The 25,763-nt window shown below is 44.6% G+C and overlaps 1 protein-coding gene and 1 long non-coding RNA gene across 2 annotated transcripts; one reads left to right on the plus strand and one right to left on the minus strand.

Moving 5' to 3' along the window:
* Positions 1 to 1,056: 1,056 nt before the first annotated feature.
* Positions 1,057 to 8,130, minus strand: NXNL2 (nucleoredoxin like 2). Its single transcript, XM_033857750.1, is given in 3 exon segments — positions 1,057 to 1,560; positions 1,562 to 1,615; positions 7,617 to 8,130. Coding segments are annotated over 3 exon segments (765 nt in total). The 5' UTR covers positions 7,919 to 8,130; the 3' UTR covers positions 1,057 to 1,151.
* On the plus strand, positions 7,886 to 25,763 carry LOC117312564 (uncharacterized). Its single transcript, XR_004526912.1, has 2 exons — positions 7,886 to 7,973; positions 24,885 to 25,763. It is a non-coding gene; the product is annotated as an uncharacterized lncRNA (long non-coding RNA).

Consider the following 25,763-nt stretch of genomic DNA (forward strand, 5'->3'; position numbering starts at 1 on the left):
ACTAACACAACATTGTAAATCAACTACATTTCAATAAAAATTAAAAAGAAAAAAGTTTATGTGTGAACTTTCATTTACCTGGATCAATCAGCATCTTTTAGAAGATGTGGAGGTTTGATCTTGAAGATGTGACTATGCAGCCTTGAAATTTTCTTTTCTTTCTAAGATACTGTGATGCTATTAAAAGCAAGTGTAAGAAAAGAAAACAAAAAGAAGAAAAAAGTCCCAAGAAGACTCATAATTAAAAACTATCAAGAGTCATGTACCAAAATGTTCATTGCAGCTCTATTTACAATAGCCAGGACATGGAAGTAACCTAAGTGTCCATCAAGAGATGAATGGATAAAGAAGATATCCATATATCTTCTTTATATATGTACAATGGAATATTACTCAGCCATAAAAAGGAATGAAACTGAGTTATTTGTAGTGAGGTGGATGGACCTAGAGATTGTTATACAGAGTGAAGTAAGTCAGAAAGAGAAAAACAAATACCATATGCTAACACACATATATGGAATCTAAAAAAAAACAAATGGTCAGAAGAACCTAGGGGCAAGACGGGAATAAAGATGCAGACCTACCAGAGAATGGACTTGAGGACACGAGGAGGGGGAAGGGTAAGCTGGGGCAAAGTGAGAGAGTGGCATGGACATATATACACTACCAAACGTAAAATAGATAGCTAGTGGGAAGCAGCCGCATAGCACAGGGAGATCAGCTCAGTGCTTTGTGACCATCTAGAGGGGTGGGATATGGAGGGTATGAGGGAGGGAGAAGCAAGAGGGAAGAGATATGGGAACATATGTATAACTGATTCACTGTTATAAAGCAGAAACTAACGCACCATTGTAAAGCAATTATACTCTAATAAAGATGTTAAAAAATAAAATAAAATAATAAAAAAATTAAAACTATCCCCTTTGAAAAACTGAACAAAGTGTTTGAGAATGGTATTTCTCGAGTGCTTCACTTTCCTCCTAAGGGCACTTGGTTTGCCAGGAAAAGAAGGAAATCAGAGGGCTCCAGGTGGAAATAGGTTTGTTTATTAAAGCAAATAGATTCTGCAAACTGTAGTAATAAATGTACTTGTGAAAGCATATCATTAAAATAAAGGCATCTCCAGAAAATGTATCAATAAATATGCTATTTCACCTGAAGAGCCTGTATAAATACATGTTTTGCATAGATTTCCAATAGCTCAATGTGAACACACTTAAGCTCATGTGAAGAAAGCTATGATAAGAATAATAAAAATAACTACAAACAAGGCTACAGGGAGGGCATTCCCTGAGCAATATTTTCTTTCCATCACAGCTGAGTGCTTCTGCCTGAAAGAAACCACCAGCGTCGAGAAAGGAAACAGGATGCTCCTCTTCTCTGTCATGTTCACGCTGCAGCACCAGGAGTGACACACACCTGCCCAGGTCCCCGGAGATCCCCCCAGCCCAACCGGAGAAATTCTGGAAGATGTCAGCTGCCTCCACCCAGTTCTGGAAGCAGGCCAGCCCCCGCTCCCGGATCTGCTTCCGCCCTTTGTCAGTGATGACGTCCCCGCGGTTTCACGATCACAAGCCTGGGGATGGCCATGATGTGGTACCTGGTCCTCAGCTCACTGTGGGAGAGAAGAGGGCGACCGAGGGTCAGCGTGGGACAGGACAGGCCGCTGCACGTCTGCAGGGACCAGCGCCTCCCCAGTGCCAGCTGAGCCTGCAAAGCCTTAGAATCCAGCCTGCCCGGTGAGCCCTCCCACTGGGCTGAAGATTCCTTTGGGCTCTTTTCTTCTTGCTGCTAGCTGGGTCCAAGACAGTGCTGTTGCAGAAGAATGTCAGCAGTGATGGGACTGTTCTGCATCTGTGCTGCCCAATGTCACAGCCACAGCCACATGTGACTACGGAGCACTTGGAATCTGGTTGGTGAGCCTGAGGAACTGAATTTTGGGTTTTAGTTAATTTTATTTATTTATTTATTTATTGGCTGCCCTAAGCAGCTTGTGGGATCTTAGTTTCCTGACCAGGGATTGAACCCCGGGCCACGGAAGTGAAAGCACTGAGTCATAACCACTGGACTTCCAGGGAATTCCGTTTTAGTCAGTTTTAAATTTAAGTAGCCACATGTGGCTAGTGGCTACCAAATTGCACAGTGCAATTTTAAACCCACAAATAACCCAATAAATTTGTATCCCTCCTACATCTCAGGAGGTTTAAATACATCAGGTACGTATAATAGCGAAAGTTAAAATTCCATGAGTTCTACAAAGGCTTACTAGACTTTTTGCCTTACAGATTCAAGGACACACTGATTAACATTATGGGTGAAACATTTTACTGTCGCATGTAACCCCTTGAGTGACCATTTCACAAAATTATTTGTATTCATTTAAAGAAAGGAGCTTCTGCCTTCTTAGTTTTGCAAGTCTCCCCATAACCTTCACAGGGATTAGTACCCTCAAGACAGGACAGCTCGGTGAAAATCCCTGTCCTGTTACCACAGCCAGCTTGCCAGGGCCTCACATTAACTGTAGTCTGATTTCCCTCATCTGTCGCCCTCAGGGCTGTAAAACTGAGTGGAAGGAAAAATGCACTTGAGACCCTCCTGTTACTAAATCTCCCCTGTGACGCCTCCATCAGGCCCTTCCTGCTGCTTTCCAGTATCCAAGGCCAAGACAAATCTTAATTCAAGCAGGAAAAAAAACACAGTACCTACACCTAATGGAGAGAAAATATGCCTTGTTTTCAAACATCTATGAAATGGTGACAAAACCAGTCATGTTCTCGGTCATAAAGGGATCTTAATATATTTCAAATAATCGGTGATACACAGACCACTTAATGACATAATGGAATTGGAAACCAATAAGCAATAATTTTTGGAATCAGTTAAAAACTAAATAACCATATATTATATATGAAATCATAATACCCATATACTATGGGTCCCAAGCTATAGATACAATTAGACACAGAGAGTTATGTCTTACACATTCTTATCCAAAATTAAAAGGCCTCTATATAGATGAGTTCTGCATTTCATTCAAGAAGCTAGAAAAACAATGATGAAGCAATTACAAGGAAAGTAGAAAGAAGGGAAAAGAAGATTGAGGACAGAAATCACTGGACAAGGAAATGAATCAACATGGGGTGAGCAACAAACCAAACCTGATTCTTAGACTAAAAAACAGAGCAAAGCTCTACCAAGATTGGAAGGAAAAAGGGACGACACGGGAAATCAGGAACCAGGTGGGGCTTTGAGAAGCGAGAAGGAGGCTTGAAGACAGTTCATTGCTCCAGCTTCTTTTCAAAGAGTCACCCAGTGTGGGTCCTCAAATCCCCACCCTGGCAGCCTCTGCTTGGGGAGAGCTGTAACCTTGGAACCATGTGGGAAAGACACAAAACAACCCTCCTCCCCCGAAGTCATCTCCATCTCCTCTGGGCACTGTGTCCAGAGAGAATAGACCAAGCCTCAGAAAGGAAAGAGCCTTGTTGCTGGGCAGAATGAAGTGATAACTCTGAGAATTTTAACCATTTCGGGGAAATCTGAGAGCTCATTTCCTCCTCGCTCTGTGTGCAGTTGCAGCATTGGCTCCCTCCCTCCACCTAAAGCAGAACATCCTTATCCCTGGCACAACTGCTTCTGGGTTGCCATGGCAACTTCTGTCTCCAGTCTCTTTCCATCTCAGCCACCGGCAGACCATTACAGAACATATCTCTCTACTTGCTCCGAGCATCCATCAAACAAGTGCCCTGCAGGCGCCAAGCACTGAACAATGTCTGGTCTAACATTAGAGACTACAGAGACACGCCCCCACCCCCCCACCCCCCGGACACATACCCTTAGCACAGGGGTGGCACTGGCTCGAGCTATGGAGGGCATAGGACTCTGGGGCCAGACATGCTCCCCGTGTCCCCAGGGGCACAAAGGAGGAGCTACTAGGCAGAGAAGCAGAGGCTCCAGGGTTGGAGGATACAGCATGTGTGTGACCTGTGGAGGTGGAAAAGTGTGTGGAGTACTCTGGAACATCAGTTTTCCAGTCTGGCAGAACACAGGTGGAAAGGGAAGAAAACAAGGTGATCGTGGGTCAAATGCTGGAGGGGAATGTGTGAGACACGGACTGAGTGGGTCTCACATGCCAGGCTCCAAGTGATAGAAATTCCTGCTGGCAAAGTCAGAAGCTGTTACTTGGCTCTTGGGCCCATAACAAAGGGAAGGAAGGCAGGACAGAACCTGGTCTTCGATGCTGTCCCCCCTCTCAGGCCTCTTGCCTACCTGCACACAGGCATCTGGGCGGGACCTGAGAGCCCGCACTTGGCCCGCGCTGCCCCTAGCTGTAGGGACGTCAGTAAACATCTGCCTCTCTAGGCCGGGTCTTGTATGCCGGCTGCACTGGACAGCCAAGATCCACATGACCTTGAGGACAGGTGAGTGGCTCTAGGCATTCTCTTCCTGCAGGTGCATCTGCAGCGGCACCTCCAGCCACGCCTGGGGTAACCCAGGCGGGAGGGGGTGTGTGTGGGTTCTGTGGTGATCTATCTCTTCCTGAGCCTCAGGCTGGTCAGCAGAAATCCAGTGGACAGCAGATGATGTGCTTTGGCCTCTGAGGGAAGACAGCCTGGGGTCCCTCACCATGACTGGTTGGTGATGACGGTTCTGGACCCATCTTCTCACAGCACCAAGCAGATGCCGTGCTCTGCACAAATTAAGAACTTCCAAAAAGGCCTCCTGGAGGCTTCTTGCATTCTTTAGTTCTCCTTGGTGGCAGTTATTTCCATTTTTGCTCATGATCTGATTCCAAAATGCAGGCTGGGATGAACAGAATTTAGGGCCTAGCTCCAAGAATTTCCCACAGAATACCGCATTTCCTAACTTATAAATTGCAATGACAGGATTAACAAAGTTCAGTCTGGAAAGGGGGAGGCACAAGGAGCTAACTTCCCCCCAAAGAACCCCCCCGCTCCAGATTCCTCCAAGTTCAGGCTGGCCAGCCTGAGCTGGCGGAGTGCAGCTGCCTGTGCCCTGAACAGCTCAGCACCTGTAGTGGACTGAATGGGCCTTGACCAGATAAGCCTTCCCTCTGGGAAGCGGAGGGAGCACAGCAACCCCCCGCACCCCACTCCTAGCAAGGTTGTGCTGAGGCTCAGTGTCCCCTGGGAGAGGAAGTCGTAGCCAAAAGGACAGGTTCCAGAGCCAGGAGTACCAGTCCCTGTTCCTCAAAACTGTGAAATGGGCAACAGACACAAAGTCCTGGTACACAACCAGCTGACAACGCTCTGAATTCGTGCATCAGCTCAGTCCTCATCCGTCCTGTGAGGTATCATTATACTCAGAGATTGAATACCTTACCTCCTGTCACCCCACGAATAGGTCCCACAGCTGGGCTCTGCCCAGGGCCTGATCTTATTACTAACACTGTCACTCTGTCAGTTTCAAAACTAAGTATGTTCTTTCAAAACCTGTGTATAACTTGAACGCTAAGCAAATCAAAAACTTTACAACCACCACTAGATGTGAAGGTATATGAATCCTTCTGCCAGTAAATCACGGGCATTTGGATTTATCATCGAAGACTTTCCTAATCCTGCTGTGAGTGAGGCCTCGGGAAGCAGGCACCGCCCCCCCCGCACCGCACCGTCGAGGGCCTGGGCCTCACTTCTTCCTCGGCATCACCAAAAGCATGTGCTGGGGGGAGATGACTCCTCCAGGAAACTTTCCAAAGTTAGCTTCCATTTTTAATTGTCCAGAAGGAAAACCATCTCAGAATAATTAATTTGGTGGGGGGGGGGAGGAAATGCCACAACTGAATATTAATCCCCAGAGAAATGCAACACATGCTGCTATAAAACAAAACCCAGAAATTCACCTCCATATTTGTTAAGGGACGGTGGTGTAATGTACTTTGTGAAGAGCAATAAACCTACATGTGGACTCTTACACCAGAGGAGACCCCCAACATGCCAGACAATTGGTGCCTGTGCTCCATTCCTCTCTGCAAATCCTCCACAAAGTCCTCCCCTCCCCCTCCCCTCCCCTCCCCCTCCCCTCCCCTCCCCTCCCCCTCCCCTCCCCTCCCCCTCCCCTCCCCTCCCCTCCCCCTCCCCTCCCCTCCCCCTCCCCTCCCCCCTCCCCCCTCCCCTCCTCCCCCTCCCCCTCCCTCCGTCCCTCCCTCATCCTTCCTTTTTTTTTTTTTTTTGTGGTATGCGGGCCGCTCACTGTTGTGGCCTCTCCCATTGCAGAGCAAAGGCTCCAGATGCGCAGGCTCAGCGGCCATGGCTCACGGGCCCAGCCGCTCTGCGGCATGTGGGATCTTACCGGACCGGGGCACGAACCCGTGTCCCCTGCATCGGCAGGCGGACTCTCACCCACTGCGCCACCAGGGAAGCCCCTCTTTTTTTTTTTTTTTTAATTTAATTTATTTATTTTTTGCTGCTGGGTCTTCATTGCTGCGTGTGGGCTTTCTCTAGTTGTGGCGAGTGGAAGCTACTCTTTGTTGTGTTGCAGGCTTCTCATTGTGGTGGCTTGTCTTGTTGCAGAGTATGGGCTCTAGGTGTGTGGGCTTCAGTAGTTGTGGTACATGGGCTCAGTAGTTGTGACACACGGGCTTAGATACTCCGCGGCATGTGGGATCTTCCCGGACCAGGGCTCGAACCCGTGTCCCCTGCATTGGCAGGTGGATTCTTAACCACTGCGCCACCAGGGAAGCCCCCACATCGTTCCTTTTCCTCCTCCCCCTCCCAGGTCCTACCACCTCCCCCCCCCCCCCCCCCCCCCCCCCCCCCCCCCCCGCTTCTCCCTCCTCCTCTCCATGGAGCTCATTGACCACACCCAATAGAGCACTAGGGTCAATTTCCAGTTTGCTCACAAACTCTGAAATCCAGCGGAGCTGAGGTTCCCTGCCATGTTACATCTTTTCTAAAGCAAGGGTGGGGCAAGATCCTTTCAGAGAGCAAGGATTTTTGTCACCTCTGACACGTCTCCTCAAGAGTCCAGGAACCTGCTTCTTTCTACAGTTATAGGAGCAGGAGACGTCTTAATGAAATTTCAGTCACTGCCAGTAAAAATGAAACTGCAACGTGGCCTGGCACTAAGTTCCTCCAGCCCTGGAGTCCTCGGCCTCAAGTAGTACGGCCCCCAGTCCCATACTACTGGCCCACAGCAGTCAACCCATGGTCTCCAGTTCTGACCTGAGTGGCCTTTCTGGGTCTCCCTCTTCCGCTCTCCAGATAAGGGGCGGTATCTTCCTGTGCTGTAGGATGGGGCATCCCCGGGCTGTGATTTACCAGAGCAGGCTTCCTGGACAGCAGCATCAGCATCACCAGAACTCCTTATAAATTGAGATTCCCGGAGCCTCAGACCCACTGAGTCAGAGGCTAGAGTAGGCCACTGCCCAGGCTCACCAAGCGCCCATGGTGATGCAGATGCTCCCTGTCAGCCAACCGCTAGAGCCTCCCTGGGAAGCCGAAGCAGAGACTACGATGTAGCTGAGAGAGGCTCGAACGGCGTGGGGATGGGGTTATCAAAGAGCTCCCGATAGCTGGGAGAAGCACAGGGATGAGGGATTGGGATGGGGGTTGGGGGGTGCGCCTAACAGCTCCCAGAACCCCCAATCCGTCCCCACTCACTGCCGGTAGGGGTCGTGGAAGGGCAGCGCCAGCCAGGCGCCGTGCAGCTCCCGCATGAAGTCCAGCATCTCCTGAGCGCTGCCGTCGGCGGACACGAAGACCACCTCGAAGGGCCCGGACGGCCGCGCCTGGTCCACTAGCTCCGCGTAGAAGTCGCAGATCAGCAGCGTGAAATCGCGGCTGGGCGCGCACCGGCCCGTGGCGAAGTACAGAGCCACCACCTTGTTCTGCAGCGCCGCCTCAGCCTCCACCCACGTGCCGTCTTAGGTCACCAGGGGCCGCCCGCCTAGCACGTCCACCATGGCCGGGAGCCTGGATAGCTGCGGCGGGAGGACACCAGCCGGGAGACGCGGGGAGGTGAGTCGGAGCGCACGGACACCTGCGGGAAAACGAGGCGGAGGAGGGGCGGCAGTGAGCGCAGGTGGCTGATCACCTACAGGCGGACGGTCACCTGCGGTCACCGTCCACCTGCAGCCAGCCGAAGGGACCAGCTAGGTCCCTTCGCACAGCCGGGCACCCGGACCTCGGCACGGGCCTGAGCCTCGGCCTCCGGCAGGAGTAAGAGCGTCCGTACTGGGGAGATGGGTGTACACTCACAGACAGCCGCGACCCCAGACGCAGCGGCCGCAGCAGCGGCACACACAGCACCCGCCTCCAGGGAGCCAAGGGGCCCCGCCCCCGACCCTCCTACCCCCGCGTCCCGCCCCAAAGCCCTCCTCTGCAGCCTCCTTCACCTCCCACCCACCTGCGCAGCTCTCGGTCGTGCGCGGCAAGCCTTCTCCGCGCTCCCGGCGACGCACTCTTCTCCCCCCCTCCCATGCCCTCCCCCTCCGCTCCTCCCCTGAGCCCCGCCTGTCGCACCCTCGCCCCAGGTCCCGCTGGCGCTCGCCCCACCCCGCGATCGGTCGCTCCCCGCCTGCCCCAGGGGTCCCGGCGACCCGCGCAGGAGGGTAAGAGCTGTTCCACCTTTAGTGGGTAGGGACCCGGCGTTGGGGACACCCTGTTCTTTCCTGGGGTTTGCCCCGAAGTACTGCGCTCGGACTGGGAGGGTCCCTGCAAGAAACTGGAGGCGGTTCTTAAAGAATGTTTTATTCCGAGAACCAGAGTATTACTGTGCCCGGCACTGGGATTCAACAGCGAGCAAAAAAGTTTCAACTCCCTGCGCGGAATGGGTGAGGCACTCGCGCGGGGCGAGTGAATTCAAGGGAGAATTCAAGGGAGTTAGCGCCAAAAAACTCAGTGACCAAGATAAATAGTATTCTGATGCAATATTTTAAGTTTTCAAAATTAATGCAAAAAAAAAAAGTTAGTGGTGAACAAAACATCAGATATGCGAGTAAGGACAGGATCCCACCCTGCCCTTGGACGCCGACTGCGCTCCTCTCGCCCTGAGTCCCGGCCCGCGCCCAGCCTCGCGGAGTTTATATTCCCGCGGGGACAAGAGAAAAGCAAAGGTGAATGAGGAAAATAGAGCGCGTGCGATGGAGAGAGAAGGGAAGGGAAACGGCGCGAAATGAATGAGCGACGGTGAAGGAGGGGTCGCGGGCAGAAGAGACGCGAGCTCCCTCCCAGCCGCTCGCTGTTCCCGGTTCTCTGCGCTACCCTCCCCCAACCCCGCTTCCCAGTGAAATGGGACGAAAATGCGCAGACACTGTTCGCTACTAGCCAGGGTTAAGGGAAATTCTGTCGGAGGACTGTTGCTGTTCCATGAAGCGCGCTGCCAAAGCCTTGATTCACTGTCCTCTTGGAAGACTCAGGGGAATTTACAGGCGCATCGGAGGAAAAACAAATTTTTTTTTGAGAGGAACTAGGAGAACTATAAATCTTGCATATGGAGGTGCCTGACTTTTCTTAAAACTCAGAACTAAGATGAATGTAGCTAAACTCTAAATATCATGAAAACTATTTTGTGATGTTTGGCGTTTCTTCTTTTATCACCACAGTGAGCAAAGTAGAGAACATTCATTTTAGTAACGGTGCCACCGCCCACCAAGAAATTCCCAATTATTCGTATAAATACTGTGTGCCCTCAGAGTGCTGGGGGAGGGGTGGATGTCCCTTTCTGAGAGAACAGCCCACTCAGGTACCATGGTGAAGTGGGGACAGCCCTCCAGGAAAGAGGGATCCTGGGGAGAACAGTGCACCAGCACCCTTCCTCACCTAGGGACCCTCCTCCTGTGGCTGCTCTGAGTGTGTGTGTGTGTGCGCGTGTGTGTAAGCAGGGGACCCTGCTCTCAAGAGCCTTCCTCATGAGGGACACAGGCACAGCTCAGCTCATCCTCAAGTTCTGCGTCTAATGGGTGTTCTCAACCAGTCTAGGAAGGGACTTCCCAGGACCCTTCCTGAAGCATGATCTTGTGTCATTCGCTACTGACCCCATCCCACTGGCTGGTCTTTAAGGTGGAAGGGGGCTGCAGGTGCCACGAAAGAAAGCCCAGGACCCTCTCCTTGCCTCTTCTGGAATCAAGTCTCCTACACATGTTCCTCCACTGAGCATAGGAGCAACCACAAATGGAGTCCTGGAAACTAGATTAGGTGACTCCTAACCCCAGCTGGGCTGTGCCGCATCAGTTCATACCCAACTTCCTTCCAGGGCATCAAAGAGTGCCTGGATTGCTAGCATCTGCTAATCAGTCTTACGTGTCCTGGATAGTCTCCACGGAGCCAGGCAGCATTCTTACTGCTGATGCTTGAGAGCAGCCCCATGAGGGCTTCCTCACACCTGCCCTCCCTCCCCAGCCCCATCTCCCTGACCCCTGCCACTATAAAAATAGTTTGCTACTTACATACTCTACCCTATCATCCATTTCCCACCTGAATTTAAGGGCAATCTTTTCTGCATTTTCTCCTGTCTGATAGCTTCGGTTCTGTTAAAGACACTCCTTGACCGAACTTTAGACAGGCTCCTCTGAACCCTCTTCTCTACTAGGCCTCTTCCTTCTGATAGGGATAGAGTAGGATAATTAAATAGCTAGTTTAAAAATCCCACTGAGGGATTATAGATAGAGAGGGAAATTTAGGGGGCTTTGGGAGAACATTGTAAATTAATGATCACTCAAGAAAGCAATCAGAAAATCGTGAAACAAAGCAGGCTTGCTTAATAATGAAACTAACAACAAAACTATACATCAGGTCAATGAGGCCTGCATCCTGCTGGTTGAGGTTAGTAAATTAAGACCCCTAGGACATGATCCTCTGTGTGCACTAAAATGTAGGGCAAACGTGACATACCAAAGTAGAAGACCCTCATTATACTGAAACCCGAGATGATTTACCATATTTTAGCATATGTTACCACCCTTCTGCTGATTCGAATAGCACCGCGACAGTCCTGGTTTGACTATGTAGAGACCAAAAAACTACCCCGCCCAATGTAGAGGAGGAGCTGATTATGGAAGTCTGAGGTATACTCAAGAAAGAGAAATAACATGGTCTTCTCCCCCTCCCTACTTTTCCTTTGATTATAAACGTATAGCCCGCTAAGTTCTCCGGGCAGAGCCCTCTTGCCTGCCCGCTTGTATCCTTCACAAGCGTCCTATACAAATAAGTCACTTCTTATCTATCACTTTGCCTCTCACTGAATTCTTTCCATGCTAACACATAAACTGAGCTCCACCGAGCCCTGAGACGTGTTCTGTGGTTTCACTCGGGGCCCATCCTCAGCCTGCCTCAGCAGTCTTAGCAAAGAATCCTGCTAAGTCATCCCTCACCCATGAACTGACCACTCTAGCCTGCCTTCAGCAAGACTCCTAAGTAGGTTTACCAAGAATACCTCACCTTTGATGTCTCCTCTCAGTAATTTTCCATTCGATGATGCCTCAACCCCCCTTTCTTGGCCATAAATCCCCACTTGTCCTTGCCTTTGGAATTGAGTTTAACTCTTTCCCCTATTGCAGTAGTATTGAATAAAATCTTAGTTGCCTTTAACTAGTGTCTGGCTCTATTTCTTTTGGAACAGTTATCAACCGCTGTGACATCTCGGTTTGCTTATAACCATGATATCGACTGAAAGGCAGAACGTTTCCGGAGCTAACTACTGGTTGGCTGAGTACATGGGGTCTTCAAAGTCTCTCTGGGGAGAAACTCTACAGTAAAATCATGACTCTACATTTCTGTGTTCAGCATGCATGCTCCCCCCACTTCTGAATGAGACTATTTCTATTACGGAAATTCCTTTTCTAAGCAGGAATATTTGAGAAGTTCCCATCAGTGCACCTCTGCTCAGTCCTGCCTTTTGTTGACACACTGGATTGCTTCTCCACGCCAAAAGAGGAGCATGTGCAAAACATGGGACCCTAGGCTACTTGACATAAAGTTGACTGTTTCTTTTCACTGACAAAATGTATAAACAACGATTCATTTCTGTCTACTAACAGTTATGAATATACAAATAGAACTATGGAAACATTTTCTGCTCTGATCAGCATAGCAAACAAATTAGACATCTCAGTGTGCAAATATTACATTTTAAATTCCCTGGCTTTAAATATTCATGCTTATGTTATTTATTTTCCTGTATTTAAATATGTGTTATTAGGGATTGGTATCATGAGGTTTTCATGACTCGTTTTCAAAAGAGAGGTTGGCCCATTGCAGGGAAGGGACATTGAAGTGATAAACAGAAGCCTGGGTTTGTCAGTGATGAGCCGTGGGGCCATGGGCAAGTCATCCTCAGTGGGCACTGGCTTCTCAGAGAGGACTTAACATTTAGCAGTCAAAACAGGCCTAGTGTTGGACTGAGGAAGTGCTCCTTGGTCCCACCAGCTTCTTACCAGTGATGCTTTTAGATAATTCTAGAAGCAGTTGGATTGCTCCACCAGATGGCTTGGAACAGAAAAGTGCAGGTGTGAGAGAAGATGGCAGCATGTCTCACTCAGCTTGGGCTGCCGTAACAAAGAATCACAAGCTGGGTGGCTCAAGCAACAGAAAGTTACTTTCCTACAGTTCTGGAGGCTGGAAGTCCAAGTTCAAGGTTCTGGTGCTAGCTCCCTTCCTGGCTTTTAGACCACCTTTTCACTGTGTCCACACATGGCAGAGAGACAGAGAGAGAGATCTTCCTTGTCTTATAAGGCCATGGTCCTATTGGCTTAAGGCCCCACCCTTATGACCTTGTGTGGTGTTGTGATTTATAATAAAAAATATTTATTTGGTGTTTGTCTGCCATTCCTGGCACAGAGATCCTAAAACTCTTGGGATTTCCTAAGTGATGAGAGCGATAAAGGTATCTTTTTTATGTTAATGAGGTGACTTTTAGAATACACCTAATGGTGGGGGCTGGTTACCAGAGGAACTAACCAGGTGCTTAGAGGGTTAGAACTTTCAATCCCACCCCCTGATCTCCAGGGAAGAGAGAAGGACTGGAAGTTGGATCAATCACCAACCAACTGCCAAAGGTTTAATCATTCTCTCAGCAGGCTGAGAGTGTGACCAACTAGTATAGTATTACTCTGGGTTCCCACTGTTGATGTAGCCAGGCTGAAGAATCACATATTCAATGTTTCTGCTAGTTGAGTTGTCAGGACAGAGTGTCATGTAGTCACTGTTACCAGCAGTTGCATTGTCATCATAGACATGGGATGTCAGATCATTGAGTTCTTCAAGTTGTCTAATCCTGACAGATATCATTCGATGTGTGAGCGGCTGCCGAAAGGTATTTAAAACCCTTAAGGGAATACAACACATTAGAGAGGTTAATATGATGCCTATAAGGAGAATGATAACCAAGGATTGAAAAATTCCCCTGAGCAGAGATTCCCGGAAGCCAAGATTTAACCAACTGAATAACTTAAATAGGTTATAATCAAATTCAGGTTTTACTATTCTAAGTCAATCTACATTATTTTTTTTAGTAATTTACATAGACACAACATGATGTATTAGCAAACACATATCCTCGTGATTACTTAGGACAGGATGAACATGAGGATGTGTTATTTCAGGAGGCAGAGTTAGGTGAGCTTCCATCTAAATTAGGCCTCTATATGATGTGGGCAAACAGATAATTTAATGAGGCATTTCTATGGAAACAAAGGAAAAATAAAAGTTAATAGTTCAAGCAAATTATAAATTGTTTCCAATTTTGGAGAGAAGCCAGCTGAGAAATTTTCTAGATTTGAGTCTGAAGCATCTTTAGATGATGGAATGAGGCTGGCAGTTTCAATCTGATGGATTTTCCTGGTTTGCAGTTTGACAATCTTTGATCATGTCCTCAGAGGTTCTATACAGCAACAGGCATGAACGTTGTCCACATATAATCTGTTGTGGTGAGTTCTCTGAGTTCTATAAGTAGTGATGAAATAAAATTCATATTCTATAGCAAGATGAGCAAAAATTTAAACATAAAATTTTTCTTTGCCCATTTGGGCTCCTCCCTCCCGTTTATTGTGTACTGTGCGTCTGCATTAATGAGAACTCCTTAGGAAATAATCTTCCTTCTTAATCCTGTAAGGGGCCCTGATGACCCATTACACATAGATCTGGATTGCATAAACTGTCAATAATATGTCATTTAACATACAGCCCTCTGTCTCAAAAACTTAAATAACTATGCTTTGACCTCTAACAGGTAGGTCGAACAGTTCTCGAAGCTTTCTGGGAGGTTGTTCCCAGGTTATAATGCTCAATTTGGCTCAAATAAAATTTTGTGGTAGGACATGTGGACTGGCGTCTCCTCTCTGCTTTTGACCTTTCCCTTCTCCTGGTTGGTGGTAGCTTGTTAGTTCCGAGTTCCTTACCATGTTGTAAGGTAACTCATGTTGGTGGTTACTAGCTTGCCTGGCCAGAGTGGGCAGTTTCAGTCAGTGTTTCCCCTAACAGCACTGGCTTCTCAGTACTCCTCAAGTGTTCTGATGAGTTCTCCTGTTATTGGATCTCATTGTTTGATTGACGGTCCTGGAAATTTTATTCCAGCGGTTTTACTTAAGACTTGAAGTCATAATGGGCACCAGTGCATTTCCTAGGCAGGGATCTAAAGGCATCTGGGCAGGACATCCAGGGAAACATAAATGGCTGGGGTTCTGTTAAATTTGTTTTAAACAAGTTGATATATGGTCTGAATAAAACTTTTGCTAGTTAAATGAGAGACTGAATTATTCAACTCCAAAGAACAAGGAGACTGACTACTACAACCATTGTGGGGGGCTGGGGGGAGCAGAAGGAGAGCGTGAGGGCTGAGACAGAGACCGATAACTTAGTGTTGCAGGAAGGGGGACCCTTTCCAGGGCCTGAGACTGGGCTCTTGTCTGACACTTGGAAATGAATTGTCCAAGGAGACACACATGCTGACAAAGCAAGAGACTTCATTGGGAAGAGGCACTTGGGTGGAGAGCATAAGCGTAAGGGAACCCAGGAGGACTGCTCTGCCACGTGGCTCGCAGTCTCAGGGTTTATGGTAATCGGGTTAGTTTCTGGGTTGTCTCTGGCCAATCATTCTGACTCAGGGTCCTTTCTTGTGGCGCGTGCAACCTCTTAGCCAAGGTGGATTACAGCGAGGAGGATTCTGGGAGGTTGGTAGGACATGTGGACTGGTGTCTCCTCTCTCCTTTCGACCTTTCCCATATTCTTCCAGTTGGTGGTGGCTTGTTAGTTCTGTGTTCCTTACCAGGATCACCTGTCGTAAAATAACTCATGCAAATTGTTACTGTCTTTGCCTGGCCAGGATGGGCGGTTTCAGTCATTGTTTCCCCTAACATTAGCACTTCGGCAGTTTTAGACTGTCGCAGGGGGAAACCGAGACCTATAAGAGAGTTGAATTGACACAAGGGTAACCCCTTGGGGAGCTAGACTCAGAAGCAGCACACATTTCATTCACCACACTGTCCTCAGAAAGTTGTTCAGATCATATCTCATATCTGAATTAGCCTACCAAGTTAATAATGGGAAATTTTACCTCGAAGGCCAAACAGCTCCCAGGCAGACAGCCACCTATGGGAATACCAGCTGGGTTTATGTATGCTTGCAAGTACTTGATTAGGAATTAAAGGAAATCAGGCCCTGAAATGGCTAAAATTGGGTTCCTTTGGCACTCCAAAACATTTTTTGCACAGTTAAACCTGGCAGTCTTCTGGATCTCTGTCTGTAGGGTCTACTAGAAACAATAGCGGTAAGTTTTTCTCTTTTCTAAAATTAGGTTAGCAGGGAAAAATAGTTGTAGAGCTAGTTCCTTGGATCCTTTGAATTGGAAAGTCTTATAAATTGTTAAAATTTTATAGAGATCTTATTTCAAACTATTGTACCTATTTTATTCAATAATTAGTATGCAGAAGTCCCAAAAGCCTTCAAAATTCCAAAATAGCCTCATTGAAAGATTTGTTGTAGAAGGCTAACTAAAGGTTAATGATATAAAAGGTACCTAAAACTTCAACTACTGCTCCCCTTTACCCTCATTTATTGAGTACTTATTCTAGTAATCCTGTCTGAATTGCCTTTCCACTCTAAAGACACTATTAAGTGGTTACCTTTAGAAATGGGACCACCTGAGGCTGTAGGCAAGCCTCTTCAGCTCAAAGGCCCAACCAAGGGCCATAGTTAAAGAATCTCTTGAACCCAGGAAGGATCCTCAAAAGTGCTTCTAAATGGGTTACCAAGATGGGAGGAGGCCACCAGTCTGACTAAACCGACCAAAGCTGATATTCAGAGCGTAACAGGAATTTTTTTCTTTTTCTTTGGGTGTGTGTGGGGGGGGGGGGGCTGCTCCCCTAAGCTAAATGAAAGAAAGTAAAACATTCCAACATAGGTGAATGGGTGTGCCAGTCCTTTGATATCATTGAGATGGCCACCCAATTCTTTGAGGAATTAAAAACAACCATCCTTGTTTTACAATTTAGTTTTTAAAGGACCAGCGATGTGACTCCAGAAACAATCCAAAGCCCACCAACCCTTTTGCCAATCTCCAAACCTCACCTATTTATTTTAAAAGGCTTGTAAGTCTTGAGAAAAATTTTGTGGCCTTAAGGGAACAAATTCCTCCTAGGAGGAACTTGCCTTTCTTCTCCTATGCCTTTGAGATGCAAATGTTGTACCTGGTCTTCTCCAGGTATTCTTATCTCTAACATCTTTTTATTTTATTTTATTATTTTTTAACATCTTTATTGGAGTATAATTGCTCTACAATGGTGTGTTAGTTTCTACTTTATAACAAAGTGAATCAGCTATACATGTACATATATCCCCATATCTCCTCCCTATTGCATCTCCCTCCCACCCTCCCTATCCCACCCCTCTAGGTGGTCACAAAGCCCCAAGCCGATCTCCCTGTGCTATGCAGCTGCTCCCACTAGCTATCTATTTTACATTTGGTATTATATATAAGTCCATGCCACTCTCTCACTTCATCCCAGCTTACCCTTCCCCTTCCCTCTACCATCTTTTTAAAAGTGCAATTTCAGGAAGGTAAAAGCAAAGGGGGGGTAGGTAATTTACAACTTGACTTGTCAAGGACAAATAGAAATCTTAAGTGTCTTTATAAACATTAGTAAAAAGGGTGGACTTCCCTGGTCGTGCAGTGGTTAGGAGTCTGCCCGCCGATGCAGGGGACACGGATTCTAGCCTTGGTCCAGGAGGATCCCACATGCTGCAGAGCAACTAAGCCTGTGCGCCACAACTACTGAGCCTGCTCTCTAGAGCCCGCAACCCACAACTACTGAAGCCCACATGCCTAGAGCCAGTTCTCCGCAACAGGAGAGGCCACCACAATGAGAAGCCCGTGCACTGCAACGAGGTGTAACCCCTGCTAGCTGAAACTGTAGGGAGCCCGCATGCAGCAGCGGGGACCCAACACAGCCAAAAATAAATTTAAAAAAAAAGGATTTAGCCACCTAATCAGATAACCTTGATTTGTTCCATTTGCCAGAAACACAATTTGAATCCAACCTCTTTTGTAACTGATGGGTATTATGTTAAAATTATTTTAACTGATTCATAGCTGAAATTTTGGAATGGGAACTATGGGGTCTCTGCATTTGTGTGTTTGTATGTATCTATATATGTGTGTTGTAAATGTGTGGTATTGCCAAAATTAATTTGTAAAAGAGCTCTAGTTAATTGGCTTAAGGTGCTCTTATGAAACCGTGCACCTCAGATTGGGACTTGAACCCACGTGCCAGGACTGGAACCCGGCCAAAACCCAGTCTTCCAACTGAGTTCACACACCTGGTTTCAGGACTTAATGAAGCTCAGGTTCTTGATGTCTCATCACAGAAAGAATTCAGTGAGAGACAAAGTGATAGGTAAGAAGTGGATTTATCTAGAGAGAAACACACTCCACAGACAGAGCATGGGTCATCTCAGAAGGTGAGAAAGGCACCAGGGTATGGGGTTGTCAGTTTTTATACGAGTGGGTAATTTCATAGGCTAATGAGTGGCAGGAGTATGCCAGCTACTTTAGGAAGGAGCAGGGATTTCCAGGAATTGGGCCACCGCCCACTTTTTGATCCTTATGGTAGGTCTTGGAAATGTCATGGTGCCTGTGGGTGTGTCATTTAGCTTGTGAGGGTATCCTGAGGCTCAAGGTCTAGTGGAAGTCAACTTGTCTGCCATCTTGGACCCATTTGGTTCTAATCAGTTTATGTCATATCCTCTGGTTATGTCATTCTTTCAAATGTTGTGCCCTGCCTCCTTCCCTCCTGTTTCATTTATATAAGTACTCAGAAATATAAAGGAAACTGTCCAGAATGAATTTCAGGTTCATATAATCTGGGAAATATTCAGCATTGAATTAATATCTGGTATTAAAGTTAGTTTAAGATTGTTGTTTTAATTAATGCAGACATGTCTTTAGAGCCATCAACATTAAGCATAATACTTTTATTATACTTAGGTTTATTAGAAATCAAATAAGATCTTATTATTCCTGTTATAAAGTTTGTCAGCAAGGAAAATAACTTGATATGATGAAACTTTTAAGTAAATAAAATAGAGGTAAATGAGAAGAGCTTTTTGGCAAACTCTTTAGGAATAATTATGTTTTGGGAATGTCCATCTAAAATAGTATCTGCAGATTTTGGTAACCTGAAACTTTGGAGTTGTGCTAAGTTAAGTTAAGCTTTCTGAGAGGCTGTTCCTGGGTTATAATCCTCAATTTGGCTCAAATAATATTTTCCATTTTTTTTCTTAGATTGACTAATTTTTTCATTGACAGTAGAAAACAAAACCTCAAAGACAATTAACTGGACTAGAATAATGGGTACACTATAGTTTTCTACTGAAAATTTTTTATAGGCATCCCATTTTAATCGAAGATAATTACAGTGAAACTAATTTATAAAATAAATAAGTCTAGTCTTATTAAAGTTGGATTATTAACATAAATGTATTAAGAATAGTAATTATATGCATAGTTTTAAATATGACATTTCGGGGCTACAGCTTTCATAATATCCAAAGGGCTTTATTGGCTCCATAGAGTCAACCTTAAAAAGTTCTTTAAAACTGTCTGGTAATAAGGGAAGAAATGGAATATTTCCTGCCATATTAGTAAACAAAGGATGTCACGGTCATCAGCAATTGCAGCCCTCCAACGGGAACCCTGAGGAAACTCAGGATATGAAAACACAGGATACTGGCCCCAGATAGCTGAGGTGAATATCAAAGGAATGATTTCAGTGAGCCCAGATTCTTGCATCTTCCCATACATAGAAAAGCGCTAAATTCCTTAACTTAGGATATGTGGTTTTCTTTAATTTACAATAATCTTTTGATGTTCCCCACGACCTGCCCTTTGTTGCAAAACTTCTAAATAACCTGGCTCCCACCCTTACTCCTCGGACCAGTGCTCTCAGGGTTACTTGAGAGACTGCCCCCTGGGCTTAAGTCCTAAACATTTCTGCCAAATAAAACATAACTCAACTTTTAGGTTGTGAATAATTTTTTGGTTGTGAATAATTTTTTAAGTCCACAAAGGAATCTCATATTAGACCTTTAAAGTCTCTTTAGGTTAAGAAGCTAAGTCAAGGACTTGTCTAATTGTGTCCTATTACAAGGAGAACAGATTTTTATTGTTTATATAAATACTTGTGTTGCCATGAAAAATGAGAATATTTAACAAGAGCTTCTGAATTCTGGAGGGATCAGATAGGGAGAAAAAGATAAATGTTTCAACTTTGTTTACAAAAGTATACTTTATTAAATCGCTGTAAGTTATAGGTAGCTTAAGAGACAGGAGAAGAGGTCCTTTAAATCTGGAAAAAAAAACATGAAAGAACCAGCAACGTTTAAATTAAATCATAAAAGTGATAATCATCTTCATGAGTTCATTCAGTCTCCTGTTAATTCTTGTTTTGCTTCATCTTGGGTTAGCAGCTTCATCAATCAACCAGTTTTCATTAGAGTTTTATAAAGTCTTACCCAGTTCAGTGTTACGATCTTAAAGTTATCAGAAACGTATACTTTAGAGTACTTGTTTAGGACTCGGCGCTTTCACTGCCTGGGCCCGGGGTTCAATCCCTGGTCGAGGAATTAAGATTCTGAAAGCCACCCAGCGTTGCCAAAAACAAGACGGGGGTGGATTCCCTGGTGGTCCAGTCGTTAGAGTACTTGTCAGGGTCCTTTCCATGAATCTCTTTGAAGATGAAGCATTTTTGCCTATAGTTGACTGTAAGTGCATTCAGAGAAGAATAGAGAATAAAAAACAACTGTGAGTGACGAAAGACTTAAAAACAGCCATGGTTAAAATTCACCAAAAAATTGATGCAATTGAGAGGCAAATTGTTTTTTGGTTTTTTTTTGCGGTACACGGGCCTCTCACTGCCGTGGCCTCTCCCGTTGTGGAGCACAGGCTCTGGACGCGCAGGGCCAGCGGCCATGGCTCACGGGCCCAGCCGCTCCACGGCCTGTGGGATCCTCCCGGACCAGGGCACGAACCCGTGTCCCCTGCATCAGCAGGCGGACCCTCAACCACTGCGCCACCAGGGAAGCCCACAAATTGTTATTTTTGTGATGTATAATACTATAAAATAATAACGGAAATTATGACTGATAACATTACAGCAGGACATAGATTTTTAGGAATTTCATATAATTTCTGAATTACTTATATTAATAATATACAACCATGTAAATAAATATAAGAAAGTTAAACATTAGTTTTTATTTATGTTTCCCATGTAACTTAACATATCAAATAAGCCTAATAAATTAACATTTCTCTGTTATAAGGAGAGAGAGCAACTCTTTTGAAGTCTTCCAGGCACCCTCTGGAAAATTCCTAAGTTAGTTTGAGGTCAAAAAGACTTCAGTCAGAATTTGATTTTGGGAAGTGTGTCAAAAATGTCAAAATGGGACTTCCCTGGTGGCACAGTGGTTAAGAATCCACCTGCCAATGCAGGGGACACGGGTTCAAGCCCTGGTCTGCGAGGATCCCACATGCCGCGGAGCAACTAAGCCTGTGCGCCACAACTACTGAGCCTGCATTCTAGAGCCCGTGAGCCACAACTACTGAGCCTGCATGCCACAACTACTGAGCCCACGTGCCACAACTACTGAAGCCCGAGTGCCTAGAGCCTGTGCTCTGCAACAAGAGAAGCCGCCACAATGAGAAGCCCAAGCACGGCAACGAAGAGCAGCTCCCTCTCGCCACAACTAGAGAAAGCCTGTGCACAGCAACGAAGACCCAATGCAGCCAAAAATAAAAATAAATAAATAAGTAAATAAATTTTAAAAATAAAATAAAATAACTTTAAAAAAAAAGGTCAAAATGTTTAAGACACTTGATCAAATAGGATCACAGGTCACTGTGAAACAACACTTATTCATTCAACTAAGGTGACAAAAGATTTCAAAGGCAAATACAGAAAGTTATATACAACTGACCCTTGAACAACATAGAAACACAACCCTCCATGCAGTGAAAAATCCACATGTAACTTTACAGTTGGCCCTCCAAATCTGAGGTTCTGTATCCTTGGATCCAACCAACCTGGAATTGTGTAGTACCTATCTACTGAAAAAAATGTGAGTATAAGTGGACCCATGCAGTTCAAATCCATGTCGTTCAAAGGTCAACTGTAGTTGTAAAATACCCTAGCTTTTTTAACAGAGAAGACTCAGTTTTCTTAAGTAATCAGACTTGATAAAGACAACATGAAGCACAGGAAATTATTTTCATAAACAACAGAATCTTTGTTTTCTAGGCAGACTACTTGAAAAGTAAAGAAAAACCTTTCAGAGTCTTACCAAGAGCAGACTAAGAGTCTAATAAAACTTTGTCCTTTTAGCAGATGAAAGAACATTGTTTTAGTTTTACATAAGTACACTATTTATTAAAGGTTAGTTTTAAAAAACCTTATAATATATCTATTCAATTTTAGCCAGATTTGTCCTCACACATAAAATTTATTTTCCATAAACCTCCTGAAATGTTCTATATCCATTTAGGTTTTGTCTTATTTTTTTTTTCTTTTCTTATTCTGGAACAACCAGTCATTTTTTTTTAGACAACATTGCTCTCTTTTCCCTTAAAATCTTATATTCCTTGTATACTCTTCATATAAAAATATATCCCATTTTCTTCCCATATGTTGTATGCAGAGTTGTTTCCCTTTGCTAAGTTTAACTATTACTAATCTTTACTTCCCAGTGAAAACTAGGAAGCAGGCAGTTGTGAACTGTTTATCACATATTAACATTCTGTAGTAAATTAGCAAATATATAAATACAATCATTCCTCCATGTCTTGGGGGATTGGTTCCAGGACCCCCGTGGATACCAAAATCAGCAGATGCTCAAGTCCCTTATATAAAATGATGTATATTTGCATGTAACCTACACACATTCTCCTGTATACCTTAAATCATCTCTAGACTACCTATGATACCTAATACAATGTAAATGCCATGTAAATTGTTGCCAACATGTGGTAAAATCAAGTTTTGCTTTTTGGAAATTTCTGGAATTTTTTTCTGAATATTTTCAATCCACAGTTAGTTGAATCCATGGATGCAGAACCCAAGGATACATGGTGCCAACTGTACATAAATAATTTATAGTTTTTAGAAACATGTTTTTCATAGCATACTTTTTTTAATGCGGCAAATGACATATTTATTAACAGACCCAGATATCCATTGTCTCTCTATAAAAATTAAAAAGCCAAAAGTAGATAAACTTATCTTTATGTTTAGTGATCAATATCTCAGTATACTATCTTATTTGGATATGACCTAGATATTCAAAGCATATCCATTATTTAGTTAAACTTAGTATAAACTTTTTCTTAACAGTTATGCTTAGATTAGACATCAAACAGCTAACCATCATCTTAAGTTATTTTTCTGGCTGACAATTTTGTAATATAGAGATAGCATGAGGTAATTTGACTAGTAAACCCAGGAAGAAAAAGTTGTATGTTTATGCTATACTTAATGCTGACAATTCTGAAAACATGACTGTTTTATTAAACTAACAAACTTAAACTAGTTTTTATTTATCCAAGATTATCCCAGATCATGTGAACTTAAAAAATATTTGAGTTAGATTCTATATTTCTGTTTTTTACGAATACTTTATACAAGCACTTAGTCTTCTTTTAGCCAATTAAATAGAACGCTTTTAAAATTATCACATATACATAATATAGATACTTACATAGGTAAACATATTGACAGACACAAGCCGAGACCTTTTAGCTTTCATTTAAAAATTTTAGGGACTTCCCTGGTTGTCTAGTGGGTAATACTCCCCGCTCCCAATGCAGGGGGCCCAGGTCGATCCCTGGTCAGGGAACTAGATCCTGCAAGCATGCCGCCACGAAGATCCTGCGTGCCGCAGCTAAGACCCAGCATAGCCAAAATAAATATTAATAAAAAGTAAAAATTTTAGCCATGTCACAGGTACAATAATACAAAACCCAAAAGAAGAGCTGGATCCAAATTGTGTTCCTGGCTGCTGGACTAAGCTAAGGTTACCTGCTCAGATGACCAAAGTTTTTTGCTAAAGATTGTTGTTTGCATGCTGTAAGGATTCTTTTAGAAAAGTTAGTTTTGGAATCATTTTGTGTTTTAGAAACTTCTGCATACCAATCAAAGAATGCATTCTATTGTCTCTGAGAAGTTTGAGATCCTCTTTTCAGGTAGACTTGTCTAAGTTGAAGTTTCCCTAAAGTAGCCATTACAATTCCAAATTATCCAAAAGTTCACTCATTTTCCAAAAAGGCACAAGTTCCTGGTCCATAGTGGGTATACATATAGGAAATAGGAATTTTTGAGGACAGTGGAGCAAGAGTTTTAGACCAGGTAGAACCCATCTTTGCCTTTGGATTCCCTAAAACAAATAATCTACAGGGAGCCCTGTAATCCTACTGCTCCCTAAAACCCAGGGAATCACAGGTTTCTACCCTTACAGACAAAAGGGTGACTTACCAAGAAGCTTCAACAAACAAAATACAGGTATGCACAGTAAAGTCAGAGAGTTCAAAACGTAAAGAGCATGGAGCTGGGATCCAAGAGAAACCCTTACCCTCTGAAACCGTAGTGGAATACTTGCATGCCTCTTCCTAGCTTTAAGTAGTTTACAGCAATCTTTGGTGCCCCTTGGCTTGTAGACGCATCTCTCCAGCCCTCCATCTTCACATGGCCGTTTTGTGACACCAGTCACATTGGATCATGAGCCCATCCTACTGCAGTACGTCTTCATTTAACTTAACTAATCATATCTGCAATGACCCTACTTCCAAATAAGGTCACATTCTGAGGTTCTGAGAATTAGGACATCAACATATCTTTGTTGGGGGGACATAATTCAGCCCATATCACAAGTCTAGAGGAAGAACAGTTACTTCAAGGAGGAGGATTGGAAGACTCTGTAGGAGGATGGGCCCAAGAAAGAGGTGGTAGATGGTGGGCCCAAGCAGGTTGGGGAGAGGGAATAGCAAGCATCTCAATTTGGCTTCAGTGGACATTTGTCAGGAGGGTGGATGGAGAGGATGATGGAAGGTGGATTGTGCCAGCTCACGCAGGGCACTGGATGCCCGGGATGCTTAATGATGATGGTGTTTTATTCAGTGCTGTATGCCAGGCACTGTGTTACCTATTTAATGTTGACAGGCATTACCTATTTTATGTTAACTTATTAAATCCTCCAAAAAGTCCCATAAAGTATTGTAGAAACAAAATAATATATGTAGTTCCTCTCTTTGAAACAAGAAAGTGTGAAATCAGAAATGTGGACTTTTATTTTATTAAAACGAGAAACAGTGAAGCCCAAAAGTACTTTACTTGTTCAGGCACTGAGGCTTCCCATCGCTAACCCCATTCTTTCTGCTGCCACCCCCCACAGAAGCATGACAACCCGAACGCTTCCTTTCTGAGCCTCCTGCAGTCCTGGCCAGTGGCACTTAAGGCTCTTCCTGGAATCTTCCTCTCTGTGATACAAAAGGAATAAGAAGAACCCCCTGTCTGGTGCTTACCTACCTCCAGAAGGCTTGCAGACAGCTTATAAGAAAAATAAACCCCTATCTCAGCAGTTTTCAACGTACGTTCTCCAGAACCCTGTGTGACCCAAGACCCTTTCAGATGGCTTGCAGGGTGGAAACCGTTTTCACAATAACACTAAAATGGTATTTGCCTTCACTATATTGACATTTGCCCAAATGGTACAAAAGCAACAGTGGGTAAAATCGCTGGTACAACCTAAATCAAGCCAGTGGCACCAAATTGTACTTAGTAGTAACCATATTCCTCACTTACATGCATTCACACAGTTTAAAAAAAAGTGTTTCACTTAAGAATATTCATGATGGTGCTGTAAGAGTTATTAATTTATTAAATCTCAAACTCTGAGTACAAGTCTTTTGCATTCTGTACGACAAAATGGGAAGTTTGCATAAAGCACTTCTGCTGCATACCAAAATACTATGGTTTTCTTCAGGAAAAACACTGTGCGATTGTTTGGCTAGCAAGCCAAACTAGCCATTTTTTCATGGAACATCATTTCTTCCGGAAAGAACAATTGGCAGATGAACTGAATATTTAGACTTGAGCATTTGGCAGACATTTTCTCAGAAATGAATAAATGGAGCCTATCGATTCAAGAAAAACATTACTTGTTGCCTGTGATAACATTCAATCTTTCAAGCAAAAATTAAAATTTTGAAAAGCTTATACTCAGAGCCATGAGCTCAACAGGTTTTCAGTCATTAAAACACTTGAGAGCTTG

The sequence above is a fragment of the Tursiops truncatus genome, chromosome 6, assembly GCF_011762595.2.
Source record: "Tursiops truncatus isolate mTurTru1 chromosome 6, mTurTru1.mat.Y, whole genome shotgun sequence".
Lineage (NCBI taxonomy): Eukaryota > Metazoa > Chordata > Mammalia > Artiodactyla > Delphinidae > Tursiops > Tursiops truncatus.